This window comes from Aquila chrysaetos, chromosome 11, assembly GCF_900496995.4.
Source record: "Aquila chrysaetos chrysaetos chromosome 11, bAquChr1.4, whole genome shotgun sequence".
Classification (NCBI taxonomy): Eukaryota; Metazoa; Chordata; class Aves; order Accipitriformes; family Accipitridae; genus Aquila; species Aquila chrysaetos.
The window spans coordinates 14,208,365-14,225,694 of NC_044014.1; the positions used below are offsets into that span (position 1 = coordinate 14,208,365).

At 38.7% G+C, this 17,330-nt stretch overlaps 1 protein-coding gene across 8 annotated transcripts in view; it reads left to right on the top strand.

The window, feature by feature from the left end:
- The window catches only part of STN1 (STN1 subunit of CST complex), a 57,390-nt gene that overhangs the window by 11,960 nt on the left and 28,100 nt on the right, over window positions 1-17,330 (top strand). For 6 of the 8 annotated variants that reach the window (XR_005933501.1, XR_005933502.1, XM_030029756.2 and 3 more), the window contains exons 3-5: window positions 6,460-6,599; window positions 11,289-11,384; window positions 16,560-16,631. Coding sequence is in view for 6 of the 8 variants with exons in the window: in XM_030029756.2 (XP_029885616.1) it covers window positions 6,467-6,599; window positions 11,289-11,384; window positions 16,560-16,631 (301 nt within the window). In the remaining 2 variants the exon portion in view is untranslated. Of the gene's footprint in view, window positions 1-1,514; window positions 2,510-6,459; window positions 6,600-11,288; window positions 11,385-16,559; window positions 16,632-17,330 lie in introns of those variants that run through there. The other 2 variants (XM_041127119.1, XM_030029759.2) reach the window with 2 other exon arrangements.

Sequence of the window (17,330 nt, forward strand, 5' to 3'; positions counted from 1 at the left end):
CCTCACTCAAGACAGGTTAGAGAATTAATTGAAGAAGGTGCTTCAGCGTGATTATCCAATAGCTTTAAAATACAAATAGCAAGCTTTCTGACTCTCAGTAGTGACTACTACTACCTTATTTATCATAACCTTACCAGCTGTCCATGACAAATAAACATATAGAGCTAGTTTACTGGTCTGTTGAGTGGTTTGCTGATTTCTTAATACGTAGGAAAATACCTTGTGACTAATGCATGGGACAAGGATCAGAAGGATCTTCTTCTACTGTTTATTTTATTGTACACTTCCTTGTTAGTTTTCCAGAATCATGCTTTTGGAAAATTTGGTGCCAAAACCTTGTAAGAAGGTTTAACTTGCATATAAAACAAGTTACAATGCCAAGGAAGGCAATCTAGAACTGCAAGCTTTGTCCCTCTTCCTTCCAAGGCTGCTGTTGTTGGAGGAGCCAGTCTGTCTGGTCTCCTGCAGCCACCTGTGCCTGTCCAGAAGGATTTCTAGGCAGTGCTGTGGAAAGGAAAAAACAGAGAGAGGTAAATACATTACAGGTTACAACATGGAGACATTAACTCCACTGGAAGACTGTTACACAGTAGTGGTGTCAGTTTATTGAAAAAAACAAGGCTTTTTCGCTCCTACCTATAATCCTGATTACTATAGGCATTGTGGGCAATACCTTTCTATGGTGTTGATAGATGCTCTGCTGGCTAAAGTTTGTGGTGATGGGTCTTCTGTCTTGCACCATCTTCCCTTGCCACGGAAGTGTATTGTAATATAATCTAATGTGGTTAAAAGACATATGAAGTTTAAAATTTCAAGCAATAACTTTAAGAAAAATTCTGTAATTCTTTCTCTTTTTCGTAAATGTGTTATCTCAGGAGGTTAGACAGATGTTAACACTTGTACATGTAACACTTCAGGAACTGCTAAGCTTCTGGAAGTTCAGAGGAGTTCTAGCTCTCTTAGTTTTGTTTCAAAACCATTTTTTTAAGTTGGAGTTGTACTTGCCTTGTATATAAGACCTACAGGACATGTAGTGCCCTTACTGACATTTGTTAGAGCATGTAGCATTTAAACTTAGAGGACTTCAGATAAGCAGCAGCAGAGAGTAGTCTATTAGGAAAGACTGAAAGTGTTTACCCTACTTTGATTTTTTTTTTTTTAATAGAATCACCAGGTAGGAAGTGGATCCAAACTGACCTTATGTTACTGTTTGATAGTTTTCTAACAGCTGTAAAGTTGATATCAATACAAATTTTTTCAGGAGCCTTTTGTGTCTTTCAGTGATGTATTTTGGTCTTGGTGATGGTTTTTGTCTTGTTACTGGTGTTGAAAACTTACTTGTCATTATGTGTTTTTAAAAAACCTATTGGTGAGTTTCATTTTTAGAGTATGTACTTCATATTATCTGTAACCAAAGGCTTTACTTTCAAGCTCACTAAGATCTACTTGTATAATAAGATATTGGGTTTGTTTAATTTAAAATGTATGTGGCCTTGGGTAATTAAAAACATTTCTTGAAATATGGTGGTTTTAACTGTATCATGCTGGAATTGTCTGCTGATCGTGAAGAATTGAATAATACTCATTTGTCGCATAGGCTGTTGACTCAAACACAGATGAGTTCAATTCAGATGACAGAGGTTGTTACAAAACCCAGCTGTTGCCTCTGCTCCTCTTTCCACAAGTTGCTTTCTCTGTGGCAGGGATGGCTGACCCATGAAGCAGTTCTTTAACAGGCCCAGTTTGTAGCCTGATTTATTCAAGTAAACCAATGGTGACTTTGTTTTAATGCACTGGGTTGGTAACTCTAAGAGCTTAGGAGCTGCTTCCTGTGTAAATCATCAGTGCTACTACAGTAGTGGCAGTCTCTGGAGAAGAGTGAATGCCTGGTAGGATGCTTAAGCTGCCTGTGTTTGTGGGTAAATATTCCCTGCTTCTGGTTCACAGCTAACTTCAGAAAGAATCTTTGCAGAAGTCTGCCAGTAGTTGCAGACAACTGCTGGCAAGATACCTTTTCGATGGCTCCAAACAATTCATCTTAAACTAAGGCAATTTTCTGCAAGAGCTTTGGTTGTTAACCACATCTGGAGAAAAGACAACAAGAAACATTAAAACATACTCTTCTTCAGGGTTTCCATTTCACTGGGATTGGAAGAAGACCAATTCTTAATCATTTACCATTTTTGAAAAAGGTGCATGGTGAATACAGGAGTAGGAGCCAGGAAATTTATTGGCCAGGGCTGATTCTGTTGAAAAAATCACTCAGGTGTTAAATGGGGAGCTACTCTAACATGGCTACCAGGTGGACTGAATGGGCTTGGGTTTGGGTGGTGGTGGTGTTGGGAAGGCTGCCAATTTTCCTTGGTTTCCCTTCTTTCCCTTTTAGGATAATACCTTGCTGAGCTCACAAGATAACTCTGAGGATTATGGACTTGGTTTAATTCTCACTACAGTCAGGAAAGCTAACATTGATAGCATTGAGGTGAAAGAGACAGCCTTATTTTAATAGGTTAGTGTCTAGAATTATCTCAAACTGAGGCTTTTTGTTTATTTGTATTTAGATACTACTGTATAAACTTCAGATTTTTTGCCTTTGAAACAGAATTGTTTTCCCAAGAAGTGGTCCAAATAGCAGAATTTAATTCTATTTTTGTTTTTGATTATGCCTTTCTTTGGAGTTATTTTATAGAGGTAAAAATAGAATACAGATATCTTATATCTAATAAACTTGTGGACCAGATGCTTCTCTTGCCTTTTTTCTCCTGTAGCAGGATTGAATTCCTTGCACTACAGCAACCATAAAGTCATTACACTGCATTTAAAACAAAATGCAGAAAAGGATGACCTTTTGCTAGGACTCTCTATTGTTTGTATTGCTAACCGTTATCATCGTCTTTCAGAAAAAGCCAGTTTAATCCTTAAACATTTGTACATATAGTATCTGTTCAGAATTGTCTATTGTTAGCTATCTGTGTTCTCATTGATTGTAGTGCTGTGTATTTCCACAATGCCTGCTATTTGCCCCTTGGATCTTCATTGTACAGGGTAGCTGTTATCTTCCTTGCTGATAGGGTATCACCAGTGGTACCAGTTAAGAGCTGAAAACACTTCCAGCATAATGGAAAGTTCTACTTTCACCAGGATGACTCGCTAATTAGTTAACCCCTGGGATATTCTGCCTGGGATGGAGAGGCTTCCTGAGCCAACTTAAGAAAAAGTTATGGGAAGATACTATTATATTGCAAAAGAGAAACTGATTGAAAGAATTTTATTTGCTGTGTAAGAATTATGTTTTCCAATACTATCAATCTGCCTGAAACAAGCTTGGAAACTAACTGAAAAATAGATACTTTGGAAAGGGTGCTGCTTTGATTTAACATCTTCCTTTGCTATAGGAGCAAAAAGACAACTGCTGTTAACACCACGAGAAGAATGAACTTGTAATAGGAGTGTGTGGAGGCAAGCAGTACAGGAGGCAGTAAATATCTTTTCTTCCCAGCAGGCCACAAGCTTTTGGCTTTAAATAGGTCAATGTTCAAATGTAGCTACCAAGTGGCCACTTGGGAGGGAAGAGAGAAAATGGGCTTCGTTTTGGGTGGTGGCAGGGGTTGGGAGGGCTGTTGGGACCGTAAAGAGGCAAGGGGAGACGGCCCTGCAGAATGCTCTTCATGTGTCTGTCAGACATTGCTGAAAACAAGTGAGTGGCTAGAGTATGATTTCACTGTCTCAGCCTGGTGTGGATGGAGTGTCTGTAACTCATGACTTCACCAGATTTGTTCTGTGGACTTCAAGAAATCTTGTGATGCCTTCACAGTGCTGGGGGTGTGATTTACTTTTTATGAAGGCATCTGTGCTACATCTGTAGGATTAAACTTGGTATGTCTGTAGCAGACTTGAACCAATCAGAGTGGTTCTGTACATGAAGATAGATGTGACGGATGTAAATTTCTCCAGTGAAGAGCTGTAACAAGGCCTGGGAGCTAGAAGAAAGCTCCAGAATTTGAGATTTAACTTCCAGTAGTTTCTGAGATGAAGAGCTTTTGCTGCAGAAATCCTTCTCCCTTCAGGACAGGGCAGCAGTAAAAGATTTGGGGAGATGCTTCATTTAAGCTAGAAGTGTTGTGTGGACTTCTGGCTAGTGATCTGTTAACATTTGGGCATTTCAGACTTGACAACTGTTTACTGAAATACCAAAATGCAGAGATTTTTAATCTCCAGTGGTGCTGCTTCATTGATTTCCCCTCAGATGTACGCATGTGCAGGGGTGACTTCTGCTTTTTACTCCAATGAGTGGCTGTTCATGCAAAATACAAAAAGTTAGACAGGCTTGTCACCCAATTCTCTCTTTTTGGCTTGTTAGCTCAGTCTGCCATCTGTCTAGGAGAAAAAACGGGTGCTGAGCTATGACAGACTTTGTAACCATGCAAAGTAAGATGTGGGGCCTGGTGCAGAAAGGAATTACTTTGTATAAAAGATTATATTAGAGAACAAGACTGTGATTTTATCCATGTTTCTTGTCAGGGGAGAAATGCCACTAAAAGTGAACAGTTGGGGGACTGTAGCACCATTAAGGACAAAATTATATCTTAAAAGTTCCTGTTTGCAGGTGGGAGGCAGGATGACACTGCCTGGTAGTGCTTCTCTTTATTCCGACTCATTATGTGTTAACCTTGATTGACTATAGTGTGTATGTTTATCAATCGATGTGTGAACTTTTCTCATTTGCCATGACCTTTTGTTGGGCTAAATTTATTTTTTCTTTTTTTTTTTGTAGAAACTATAAAAGCACAGTAACATAGGAACAATGCAGGCAACTTTGTACTAGAGACTGCAAACAGAAAGAGAGTAGGATGGGGAAGACTTAATTTTGTTATGAAAATGAGCATGCTAAGTAAAATACAGGTTAAAATCATGTGTTTGCTTGGGAAAGTTTATGGTCTAAATTTAACATAGACTATAACAAGCAACCGGAGAACTGCCATAATATAAAGCAGCTTTGCATTATTAAGATCTTACAGTTTATAAATTTCTACTGAGCAGTATCTGCAATTCAGCAGCAGAAAAAGCGTGCTTCATGGGGAGGCTTGAGTGTGAAAAGGATGGTTTTTGAGTAGACATTGGATGTGCAAAAGGGATAGGTTGGGAAAAGCTGCCTGTAGTGGGGAAAGAGATGTAAATCCAGGTGTAAACAATACTGTTTAGTTTGTTACTTGCAGGTGAAGCGACTGGTGGAACTGACTAAATCAAATATTTTCAACATCTTACAAAACAAATGACCAGTCTAAGGAAGGTCAAAGTGTCACTAACCTTTTGCTGCTTTTAAAATTTTTTTTAAAATTTGGTAATTAATATAATTGTCATCTGCAGTTCTTCTCACAATGTAGAGTAGATGTCAGCAACGCTCTAGCATGTTGTGCTGCGCTGTTTTCCTGCCTCAAATTAAAGTTTAAGTGTGAAAACAGAAATCATGCAGAATCCAACCTCTGTTGTTTCTCAAAGAAACAAGATGCTATCATGATATTCATGGTGTGTTGCCTCTACGTGAGTAACTAGAAGTGTCTCCTGCAGACTAGAGAGATCACTGGCAACCCATAGCAGGGAGCTGCTCCCTCTCAGGAGACCGTAGGTGCCAAATCTCAGCCCTATTACACACTATTCAAAATCAGTCCACGTACCACCTTTGCCCTACACCTGTAAGTGGCTGACACCCATTCGAGGGTGACATGGAAAGCTTTATGGGAACAGTTTAGCTATCGATACAGGAGAAGCTAATAAAAAGTATATTGAGCTTCCAAATCTCTACAAGGATCCTTCCTGAATTGAGTGCTGGGGTTTCTTTGACATCAATGCTGTGATAAGCAGAGAATTCGCTCTGGTAATGGCAGAAAATATCAGGCATTAAACAGTGAAATCTGAAGTGGTAAAAGGGGAAACAATTATGAAGTTATTGGAGACCGTATGCCCAAAATAAAGAAGGGACAGATTTTTCTTTTATATAAAATAAGTATCCCCCACCACTGCAATAAAGCACAGGATGAACAATGAGGAGGGTGTCTTATGAAAGGGAAAAAGAATGATGGGGGGGGGAAATAATCAAGTGTACAGAAAGTAACCAATTAGTATCCCACAATCCTGCTCTTTAAAGACATGTTGTATTTAGTTCTCTGTTTATGGGTCTATAGAGGAGAAATCCCTGAAATTCTATTTCATTTGAAGGAGCTGGGCAAAATGCCATTGTAGTCAATCTCAGTACTTGGAGTAAATCATCAGTATTGATACTTTGAATGTTTCATGTGGTGACACGAAGATAATATTATATTAGATAAGTTCCTGTGTCTCTTCATCAGCTCTGCTGTGTTATTGTGTGTAAAATCACAAGCTATTTTTTCATTCAGTTGGAACATATGTGAACAGCTCTACCTGTGTAGAAAATAATTACAAGTTCTTCTGTGTTCACAGGTTTTGAATGCAGTCTGAGTCCAAGAAGTATGAAGAAGAGACACCTTCCCTGCACTGGGGGATGGATCCTGTATTTTCTGCATTTGCAAGACTCTATATTAAAGATATAAAAGAAATGAGAGAATCTAAACAAGTGCCAGGTAGTACTTATATGTGTTGATTACGATGCACACAGAATTATAATTGATTTATGTTGTGCTCTTTATCAAGGGATTGCAGAATGCTTCATGAACACCAGTAAAGTAATTTGCCATGCCCCTAAGCTACATGACATTAGTATCTTTAACAGTTCTAAGAACAACAGGTTGTATGTGAAATATATGTGAAAAATAAAATGTTTTTGTTCTAATGGCTTTTCTTCCTCTCAGATATGTATATAGGTACACAGAACCTCTTTTGCATTAAGGTAACGCTGTGTTTCCTCTGTGTGGTAGTGCTTGTTATATTCTGATAAAGTTAATTCTAAAAATGCTGGTCCTTTCTGGCCATATGTGTTATATCTTCCCACTGTCTCTACAACATTTGAGAAGGATTTTATGCCTCTCTGTTGCAAAATTTTGATGGTTGATGAGATTGCTGGGTGTATGTGTTTTGCTTTTTCCTCTGGATATTAATATATTATAAGACATACATATTTATCTATTATAAAAGATGCAGATTTTGAGGTTTTGTCTGCTTAATTTCTAGATATGATAAATATATAACATTCTTCATATATTTGAACAACCTTATTGTAAATTCCAGCATCTGTGCTGAATCTTAATACCACACCTTTTATTTCCTAACCATTGTTGGAAATCATATGCTTTGCAGACTGTTTCCTGCTGGTCTTCAGCCGGTATCACCCACATGTACATTGTCTAAAGCAGCATGGGTCTGACCTTGCATTTCTGTTTTCACTACAAAGACTTTAAATATAGACTGCAGTATGTTTTCTGCTGTAGAAGGGTTCATTACTCCAAACTGAAGCTTGACAAGGTGCAAGATTATCAGGGAGGAACCCAAGGAACTTAGAATTAATGAGGAAAAGCAGTACAGTAAACCCTAAGCAGAGTGTGTTTTTGATTTGGGTTTGGTGTTTTGTTTGTGTTTTTTCTTTTTCTTTTTTTTTTTCTTCACAGAGACAAGGTACATCTGTTCGGCTCTCTGAATACGCTCTGCTTTGTAGCTTTTTAGTTGTATTTATTTTTCTTTAACAGCAAGGATAACAGCAGTGCTACTGTTGCAGAAATGAAGGATTAGTGTGGTTTTTTTTCTGTTCTCGCAATCATTTTTGTATACAAACTGCAAAGCCCAGGATATATACCTCTTTGTTATTTAACATGATGGGAGACTTTTGTCTTAAACCCATTGCAAGAATTAGGCTACAGTCTGTTGTTCATGTTTGTACTAGAGAGAGTAGTAGCACTTAAAGGCCTTTTTATATTGTGCAGTCTTGTAGTAGTGCTGGTGTAGCAAATGCATCTGGCAAAAACTGTTTCTGCTTCAGTTAGAGACATTTTAATTGTTTTCAAACAAAATACAAAACAATTCAATGTCAGCAGAGTAGGATTGTAGTTTGGACTTGGACATTTGTACATACACATGCAAAAATATACTCAGAAGAATTAAACTTATAAACATCAAACATTTCACAAGAGCAGGAACAGTCCTAGAAAGTACAATCCTGCTCTCTTTTTTTGACCTCTAAATTACCTGAATTTCCCTTCACTTCCCTTCCTGTTCTTTTACTGAAGTGAGTTGTCTTCTGCTTCAGGGACTCTTTCAGTTTTGTTATTAGTTTTTTTTCCTAAGATGACCCTAAGGAAGTGGTATCTGTCATGTCAAGATATCAGCCTTTAAAATTGGTTCATGCGAGCTTTCACCACTTCCTCTGCATTTGGCGTTTTGCACAACCAAGCTTGCTTGCGATCCTGTATCATTTTCTAAACCAAACTTTAAAGAATAAAATGAAGTTTCATAGAACAAACATCCTGAATTTTGTTTATTCTCCTGGTGCCGTGTATATACCAAACCAGACATCTTTCAGTGTACTTTTATTTATTGGCCACAAATGACACCACAACAGAAACACTAAAAAAAAAAAATCTTTTGAGGAAGGAAGAAGGTAGGTGTTTGCTGTCAATTTTTCCTGCCTTTAATGGGTTTGTTAAAGACCAGCTGAAGCTAAGTATATGATTGGCTATAAATCAGTCATTAAGTAATGGTAATTAAGAATGAATGAGTGCAAAACAAAGACTTGTAACTAGGTGGAATGGAAAGAAATACAGACTGAATGTCAGGAAAAACATCCTTAGAATGACATCTGCTAAACAGTGGAGCAGCCTTCCCAGGAAAAAAGGTGGGATGCCCTTCACTGGGATTGTTTATATCCTGACTGTACAGATTGCCAGGAATTTACTGTACAGAACAGTCTTGCATTGGCCCTGAGGAAATGGACTGAATGACCTAATAAGTTTTTTTTTCTTTCCATTTTTAAGCATTAGGATTTGATACCACAATGACTAATCCCTTAAAACAACACAGAGGAAAACAGTAAACCTGGCCAATTACTGTCCTGCTATAAATGATGACAAGAAGGGTGGAAAACCTCCCAGATAAAAACAGCAATTGTGTTGTCTTAGAGGCCTTGAAAAGAGAGTGGGTGTCAAACTCAGTTGTAACACATAGTCACATCATGGAAATGAGCTTGTCTTAGAGTTATCGTGCACCACTGCAATGTGACAGCTTATCAACAAGCGAGGGAAGCTACAAATAACATAAAAGGAGGTAATAATAATTAAAGCAATGGCAAACAGCTCAGTGCTCAGTAATGCTGGTAAAGATATGACCAGAACTTGCCCTAGAGAGCTCTGTTATCTATAGCCCCCTAATACTTCTGCTGTCGCTTCCTGTTGTGGTAACAGCATATTAATGTATGTATTATTTACTGGGTTACTAGGAGCTTGACTGAATGTGCTTGCGCATAGCTTCAAATGTTTAGTATATTTTTATTGCTACCAATATGAACATAATTTGAACAAATAAACTGGCAGGAGAAACAATTTACACCTTGAAGTTGTCAAGTTCAACAACTTTTAGTAGTGTAAATACAATTTCATCTTTCAAATGAATTTAGGTAGTTTCTCAGAGAGTAAGGATGGAGTTCTATGTGTGTTTATGGGGATGGAGAGAACCAGTTTTATCTGGTGTCTGTCATTTGCCAAAACTGAGCTTACTAACTGGGACATGAACATAATAACATGTTGCTTGTTTGCACAGTCAAGAGCTTGGAGTCTCTGCTCCACAGGTTTACCCTGAAACTGACCCAGTCTTTCTTTTATAGACATTTTGTAAGGTTTAGTGAATAATTATATATACCAGGAGCATCTCCATTGAGGGTTTCTGTAGCAGTGTTTATTGGTGTCCTGGTAAGTGGAATGAGAGAAAAGTGGACAGACCTGCTAAATATTCTCTACACCAGACCTGACCAGTGACTGCACGATTAGTATAGCCAGCTCTAAGATAACAGCAATAGATGCATCCTCAAAACATTGGGGTGGGTTTTTTATGAGCAAAACTTCTGTTTGAGCTGCTTGGCTGATCACCTGTGATTTCTTCTGAAACTTTGGGGGTTTTGTCTTTCTTATATGCAGAAAGTTAATTCCAGGCTCATCTAAGGCTGCCAGCTATGTAGGACGAGTTATTTTTGGATTTTGGTTTTGATTTTTTTTAATACAGAACATTTTTCTGACTCCCTTGTTGCAGTGTTTCCCTTTGTAAGAATAAGACTTGCCACAGCGTATGGAGCCAAATGTTCCCTTCTAAGTCCTTTGAGTTATCTTTATTTTAGAAGACAGTTATTGAACATCCCAGATGGCATATTTCAGTAAAGCAGTGGTATTTGAAAACTGAAGAAAACACATTGACTGAAAATTAGCCAGCCCAGGATATATCTGGAGTTTATTGCCCTATTATCCTTCTGCTAGTGGACTGTGAAGCTTCAGTGTATAATGTTTACACCAATGTTTGTTAACAACATTTGTCACTCTCTTGAAGGAGATTACAGCATGTGGCAACCTCAGTGCTGTCAAAGTCCACTGGGCTCTGATACCTCACTGTTTTCTGGACATGTTTTTACGTGTTATTCAAGTGATCATTATAGATGCACAAAAATAGATTTGAGGGGATGTTTTTAGAGCGTGTTATTTCAGAAACTGAAGTTCAGGATGCTGTCCATGATGACTGCATAGTGTACACTGCAATCTAAGAGGGTTGTTTCTCTCCTCCCTCCCCCCATGGCTCCTGTTCTTTTAGAAATGAAAGACAGAATTATGTTAGTTTTCCTTTTGGAGGCTCTGCCTTAATCAGGAACAGCTGCATTGTGAGAAACTCAAACTGCTTCCATTGTGTTCTATTATTTATTCTGAAGCCTGATGAAGATGTTAAAAAAAAAAACCAAAAAAAACAAACAAACAACCAAAAAGCCCAAACCACAAAACAAAACCAAAATGAAACATCAAAACAAACAAAAAAACCAACTAAAAAACCCCTAATGCCTGCAGCAAACAATCTGTTTTTCAGATCCAAACGTGCAAGAAAACAAGAGGTTAATAAAGTTCTGACGCTCTGCAAAAGCAAGCTTTTGGTATCCTAAGTACATCTGATACTTCTTCCTGCTAGTGTTCCCAGTCCTCACAGATCCAGGGGATTTTTCACATGACTAGGCATTGTATAATTTAAGATATATTAAATACATAAGAAAGTATGTTTTTTACTGGTAAATGTGACTATGTAGGGTAGGATGTTGAAATAAATAGTTACACTTACCAAGAATGTTCTGTATCTAGGTATATTCTTTTATAACGGACATCCAGTAAGACAGGTGGATGTTTTCGGGATAGTGGTTCAAATGAAAGAGCGAGATGCCTTTTATAATTATGGAGGTAAGAAAAGTTTCTTTCTTTCTTCTTGTACTTATCAGCCTTCTAATCTTAGTTACCGTTAGAGCTTAAAGGTTGCCTTATTTGATCATTGTCTGTTCTTGAAACAACTGTGTCTTATCCTAATATAATGTATATATGTAGCTCAGATTACTTAGCAAACTTAGGGAAGCTACAGTTTATCTCCACTTCAAAAGTAGAGAAATGAGTTGTTAAAACAGAGTCACCAATTTGCTTGGGGTCATCTAGTAAATCTTAATATTGGTTATTGCTTTGCCACTGGACGCCCCCATCTTCCTTTCATACATGTATGCAATTCCTTTGGTCAGATATAAATGGATTTAACAGTGCCTGCAAATGGGAAGTCACTTCTTCCTTTTTTGAACCTTAGAAATGTCTTCTGACTTTTTGTATGTTTCGTTGTATCTTGGAGCCAGCTTTTAATAGCAGTCAGGATCTTGTTTATATTTGGATGTGTAAGAGCCTTAGCAAATCTAACTCCAGCATCATAGAACCAGTCCTTGCCAGCACCAGCTAGGAGTTGTCTCCTCCCTTTTGCTTTTCCCAGTATTCAGACTATTAACATGGAAACATCTGATTGTCATTTTGTTTAGCTGTCTTTTTCATCTGGAGAAAAAGCAGAGTGGAGTAGTGGTGATGTGGCAAGTTTCTAAAGAGGGGGGAGGTGGGTCATCGCACAGTAGGAAGGGGGAGCCAAATGCATAGATCCTATCGAGGCACTTGAAGGACTCCTGTCCACTGTCTTCCTCTGCCATGGGTTTCCATCTGATGGAGGTAATTCGCAAAGGATGTCTTCTTACCTAATTCCCTTACTTATAAAATTGAGTCAGCAGCAATTCCCTGACTCACAAGTGTATTGTGAAGATACAGTTGACAACTTAACCAGGTCGCAGCTTCCACAACACCTGCAGTTGCATCATACTGCTGCAGAGTAGCATTACCTGCTAGTGCATATAGCATACCCCACACCGGGTGTGGCTGCTTATAGTTGATTCTGTGCTCTATAGAAATGTCCCTGCAAGTTTCTTAGAGTGGATATTTTCTAGATTTTTTTTTTAAGTCTAATTTCTGGATGTTTGTTATTACCCTGCCGTGATGCTAAATAATGAGTTAACAGTAAATATTTTGAAGCACAAGTTTCTCTGGCACTTGAAGTAGCACAGGCTAAACAAGCACCTAGGTTAAGAGGTAGAGATGTAATTGATGAAGTGTTGAAACATAAATTGAACGTCAGCTATTATTATTTTATTGCACTAGTATGCAAATGCAGTTATCACTTCATGAGAACAGAGGAAGACAGAGTCAAAATGACCAAGGCAAAAACAATTCTATGGGCGAGGGTTTCCCATGCCGCTGTCAGCATTAGTTTGGATGTAAACTTGTTGGAAATGTTTGATTGGGGCAGAAAATGGAGGAATAGAAATAAAAAGAAACTGCAGAGTACTGGAATTAAGGCCTTAGTGTTAGATCAGCCGACCTTTAAGTACAGCTCTTGGTGAGCCTGGCTTCCTGCTGTCCTTTCACATCCAACTCCACTCTTTGTTCCAGCAGTTCCTGGTTTGAGCTTTCAGGCTACCTGCCAGGGTGCCCCTCCCCAGCCTGCCCTCCCTTTCAGGCAGGCTGACTCTGCCAGTGTAAATTTGTAACTTCTTAGACAGTTTCCTGCTTGTAAGTTCTTGCATCTCTCACTTCAACAGACTCTGGTTGGTGAGTCACAGAGCAGGCATTGCATCAGTTGGAGTGCTGCACACTGCTCAGTACTTGCTCACTTTCTATCTGCTTAAAAGGGATTTACAAAGCAATTCCCCTTTGTACTTTTTCTCTGATAGAGAACTGGAATGGCTTTGTGTCACTGCCACTATCTCCTCCCCTCATTTCCTATCTGTCTACTTCAGAATACACACAACTCATTTTAAGAGAATCTTAGGTCCTCTCTGTGCTGAAAAACATGCAGCCAGAACTGGTGACAAAATCATAATTGTAAAAGAGAGTGAATTGGCTCTTTCCTGGCTTAAAAAAAACCAAACAACAAACCATGCTGTATAAAACTGGATTTTGACGTTTTGATTTGATTGTTTATTGCTATTATTATGATTAATTAGGAGAAGGATATGTAATTAAAGTGGACCTTTGAACAAGCTCATGTTTTAGTAAATGCACCTTTCTGGCCTCTTTTTTTTTTCCTTTCCTTTTTAACAAAACCAAACATCACAGGTGGTTTTCCATATACTCCAGAACTGTTTTGAAAGGCTGAAAGGCACTTGCCTTAGAAACAAACGAAAAAAAAATCTCACCAGGATCTCAGTAGGCTCACACAGGCCATACAAGAACCATACCCTTTTTGTTATGAAGAAATAAAAATGAACACAATTATGTTATTTACCAGGTAGCTTTGCGAGTGCTATCCCTCAAATAGTTAATGTAAGAGTAAAAAAAAAAAAACAACCCAAACAAAATAAAAAATAAAAACCCCCAAAACAAACCCACAAAAAAAAAACCAAACAAAATTTTAAACCCAAGGAGATGGGAAGGGCGGCACACGGAACGCAGAAAGTTTTCAAAAGCTTGTAGACCCCTTGAGTGCAATTAAAATAGTTTAAAACATTCTCCTGTCTAATTAGAATACAATTGCAAGAGTTCTCATTCATCTGTGCTTCGGGAGTTATTTGCCTTTTTGCTCAAAGCTTTTATTTGTGAACTGCGAAAACTTTGTTTCAGAGCCTTGCTCTGCTACCAGACTCCCTGTGTGGTTAAGAACAGGTCAATGTCTCCAGGACTCCATTTTCAGCCACTACATTGGTGAGGAGGAGTCTGGCCTCCTAATCCTTCAGTCTTGTTTGTTTTATTTCTAAACCCTTCTTAGGAAGAATATCACAGTTGGTGCAACCGCCAGTTGCAAGCTGGAACATCTAGAAGCTGCAGTAATGTAATAGTGAAATGTCATCTGCTCTGTTTCTTATTGCCATTGCTGGCTTGCAAGAATGGCTTGGCATGGTATATGGGGGCTCTGACCCCTAAAATAGTTGCTTTTTGTCAATACCAAGGAGAGGAAATCCTACCAGCTAGGTCATTATCTATGCTCTGGTACAAAATTAAAGCTACTGAATTAGTTGCAGACGTAGCAGCTCAAAACAGAGATAGCAATGAGATGAGCATACTTTTGTGATGGAATTTGGAATTACCTGCGTCTTATAAATGCTGTATGTTTGTGTCATGGTTTAGCCCCAGACAGCAACTAAGCACCACATAGCCACTCTCACTTCCCCTCACCCCCAGTGGGATGGGGGAGAGAACTGGGGGGAAGGAGGGGGAAGTAAATCTCATGGGTTGAGATAAGAACGCTTTAATAGGACAGAAAGGAAGAAAATAATAATAATGATAATAACAATAATAAAATGATAATAATAAAATAATTGGAATATACAAAACAAGTGATGCACAGTGCAATTTCTCACTACTAGCTGACCGATGCCCAGTTAGTTCCCAAGCCGTGATCTGCCCCCCACCCTGGCCAGCTCCCCCCAGTTTATATACTGGGCATGATGTCACGTGGTATGGAATATCCCTTTAGCCAGTTTGGGTCAGCTGTCCTGGCTGTGTCCCCTCCCAACTTGTTGTGCCCCTCCAGCCTTCTTGCTGGCTGGGCATGAGAAGCTGAAAAATCTTTAACTTAGTATAAACACTGCTTAGCAACAACTGAAAATATCCATGTGTTATCAGCATTATTCTCATACTAAATCCAAAACATAACACTACCAGCTACTAGAAAGAAAATTAACTCTATCCAAGCCAGAACCAGGATAGTTTGTTATTGGGAATGTGCAGCTAAGCTACTTGGAAACAGGAAGGCAAGACAATGATTTGAAATTGGACCCCCCAAATAGGGAGATTGTTTCAAAACACGTGAGACAATGCAAAGGCATTTTGCTTTGGTGCTATGGTTCCCAGAGGAAACAACTGCAGGTACCAATCAGCACTTTCCTGGTAAACATTGCTGGTGCTTACGTAGTCATGGATATGGTTTAAGGACCAGAAGAAAATTGCAGATTCCAATTTGTGAAGAGTGGAAGCTCAATCTTGGAGATGGTTACATTCAAGGAACAAGGTGCTTGGAGCATTAGCTGGATGTGAAAAGTGATCCTTACTGCGGTCTGACAGATGTTCAGTGCCTTTTTATTTAGGGAGTGTTTGTTGGACATGCCATCTATATACAGTCTCTTGATCTGTAGAACAATTGATTCTTCTCATAGTTTTTTAGTTTTCTTTGGGTTTTGTCTTTTTCTGCTGTCCTTGACAATGCAGTGCCTGGGGCTGAAATCGCAAAACTTATTGTGACTGGGTACTAGCAAAACTGGAAAAGCTAGATAGCTCCCCTGATCAGGAGGTGTTAAGCTTTTTTGGCAAGGGAAGTGGCTTGCATGCCACCAGTACATATACTTTAAGTTGGGAATTCCTGGCCTAGAGCAGAACCACAAGCATGTGCTGTCCTCTGTCCTTCCTATACTATATGCTGTCCTTCCTATACTATACTATATACTTCCTATACTATACTGTCCTTCTTGTACCTATACTAAGGCTATAGGGAGCTGCCTTTCTGCTCTCTGGAACATCTTCTTGTATGGGAAAGGACAGCAGACTTTGTGCACGATATTAGTGTGGAAACCAATGCAGCTGGAAGTAGCAGCACTCCTAGTCTATTCACATGACTGTACCCCCCAATGTTGAAGTGCTGTTTTCTCACTGTTACGGTAATGCTTCTGTGTTTTGTGCCTACTTCCCTGTTTTAATTTGTCTGGCTTCAGCTTTCAACACTGATTCTTTTTCTGACCTTGTTAATGAGATTAAAACCTTTTAGTATCTAATACATGTACTGAAGCCTCATAATTTAAATTAGTGCTTAATCTTTTTTTGAGAATATACCTGACGCTTTGCTGGCTGTGCACATAAGCATAGTATCTCGTGCTGAGCTCCTTCCATGACTGAAACAACTGTGGAGATTATTTCAGAGGTATAAGTAGGGGTTGAGCATCCACTTTCCCTTTCAGACTGGTGGGAATGAGATATCCTTGGCAGTCGTCTCCCTACATACCTGTGTATCTTCACTTCTTGGAACTACCTGCTTTCTTACTCTGTAATTCTTGCAATATTTTTTTACAGTGGATGATAGTACTGGAGTTATAAATTGTGTCTGCTGGAAAAATCCCATGATAGCAGAAACATCTTTATCAGGTAATTTATCAAATAAATAATTCCTCTTTTGACTGTACATTTTTGCTTATGTCTGTCTTACGTAATTTAGTAAATGATCAAACTTGCAGAACAGTAAATTCAACTCTCTCTAATTTTAAACCATTGCATCCTATGGCCTGGGCCATTTGGGGAGTTTCATATTACTTTTTGTGTTGTGTCCAATGGTGATGCCAATAAAACCACTACCATTATGCCCTGTCACACCTTTTCCGCATCTGAGTAATATGGTATTTCAATTCTATGCTGTGACATTGTTTAAAGAATCCTCCTCTTATGGTTCTTTTTGTGACTTCATCTAGTGAGGAACTAGGCTGGAAATCTGCCATATGCCACAACTTCTGTTTCCAAAGTCAATCCATTGACCAGCAACCTGGTATACATTCCCCACCCTTCTGATACAGTGGTTTCAGGATTCATCTTCTCTTCTTTGTTTGCATTCATATTCTCCTCCTGCTTATGCATATATTGTCAGTGATGAACTTGAAAGTAGCTTAAAACACAGTGGGAAGATGGCAGCAGTCTTTTACAATTTGGGAAAGTTCTAAATGGGCATTTGAAATTAATCTATTATTGCACTCAATAACAGAACTCCTCACTATTGTCTGGCTTTCTCTGCTTTTTCTCCCACCATTTCTCATAGATCAAAGTATGGAATACTTTCTATTTTGGACCTTCTTG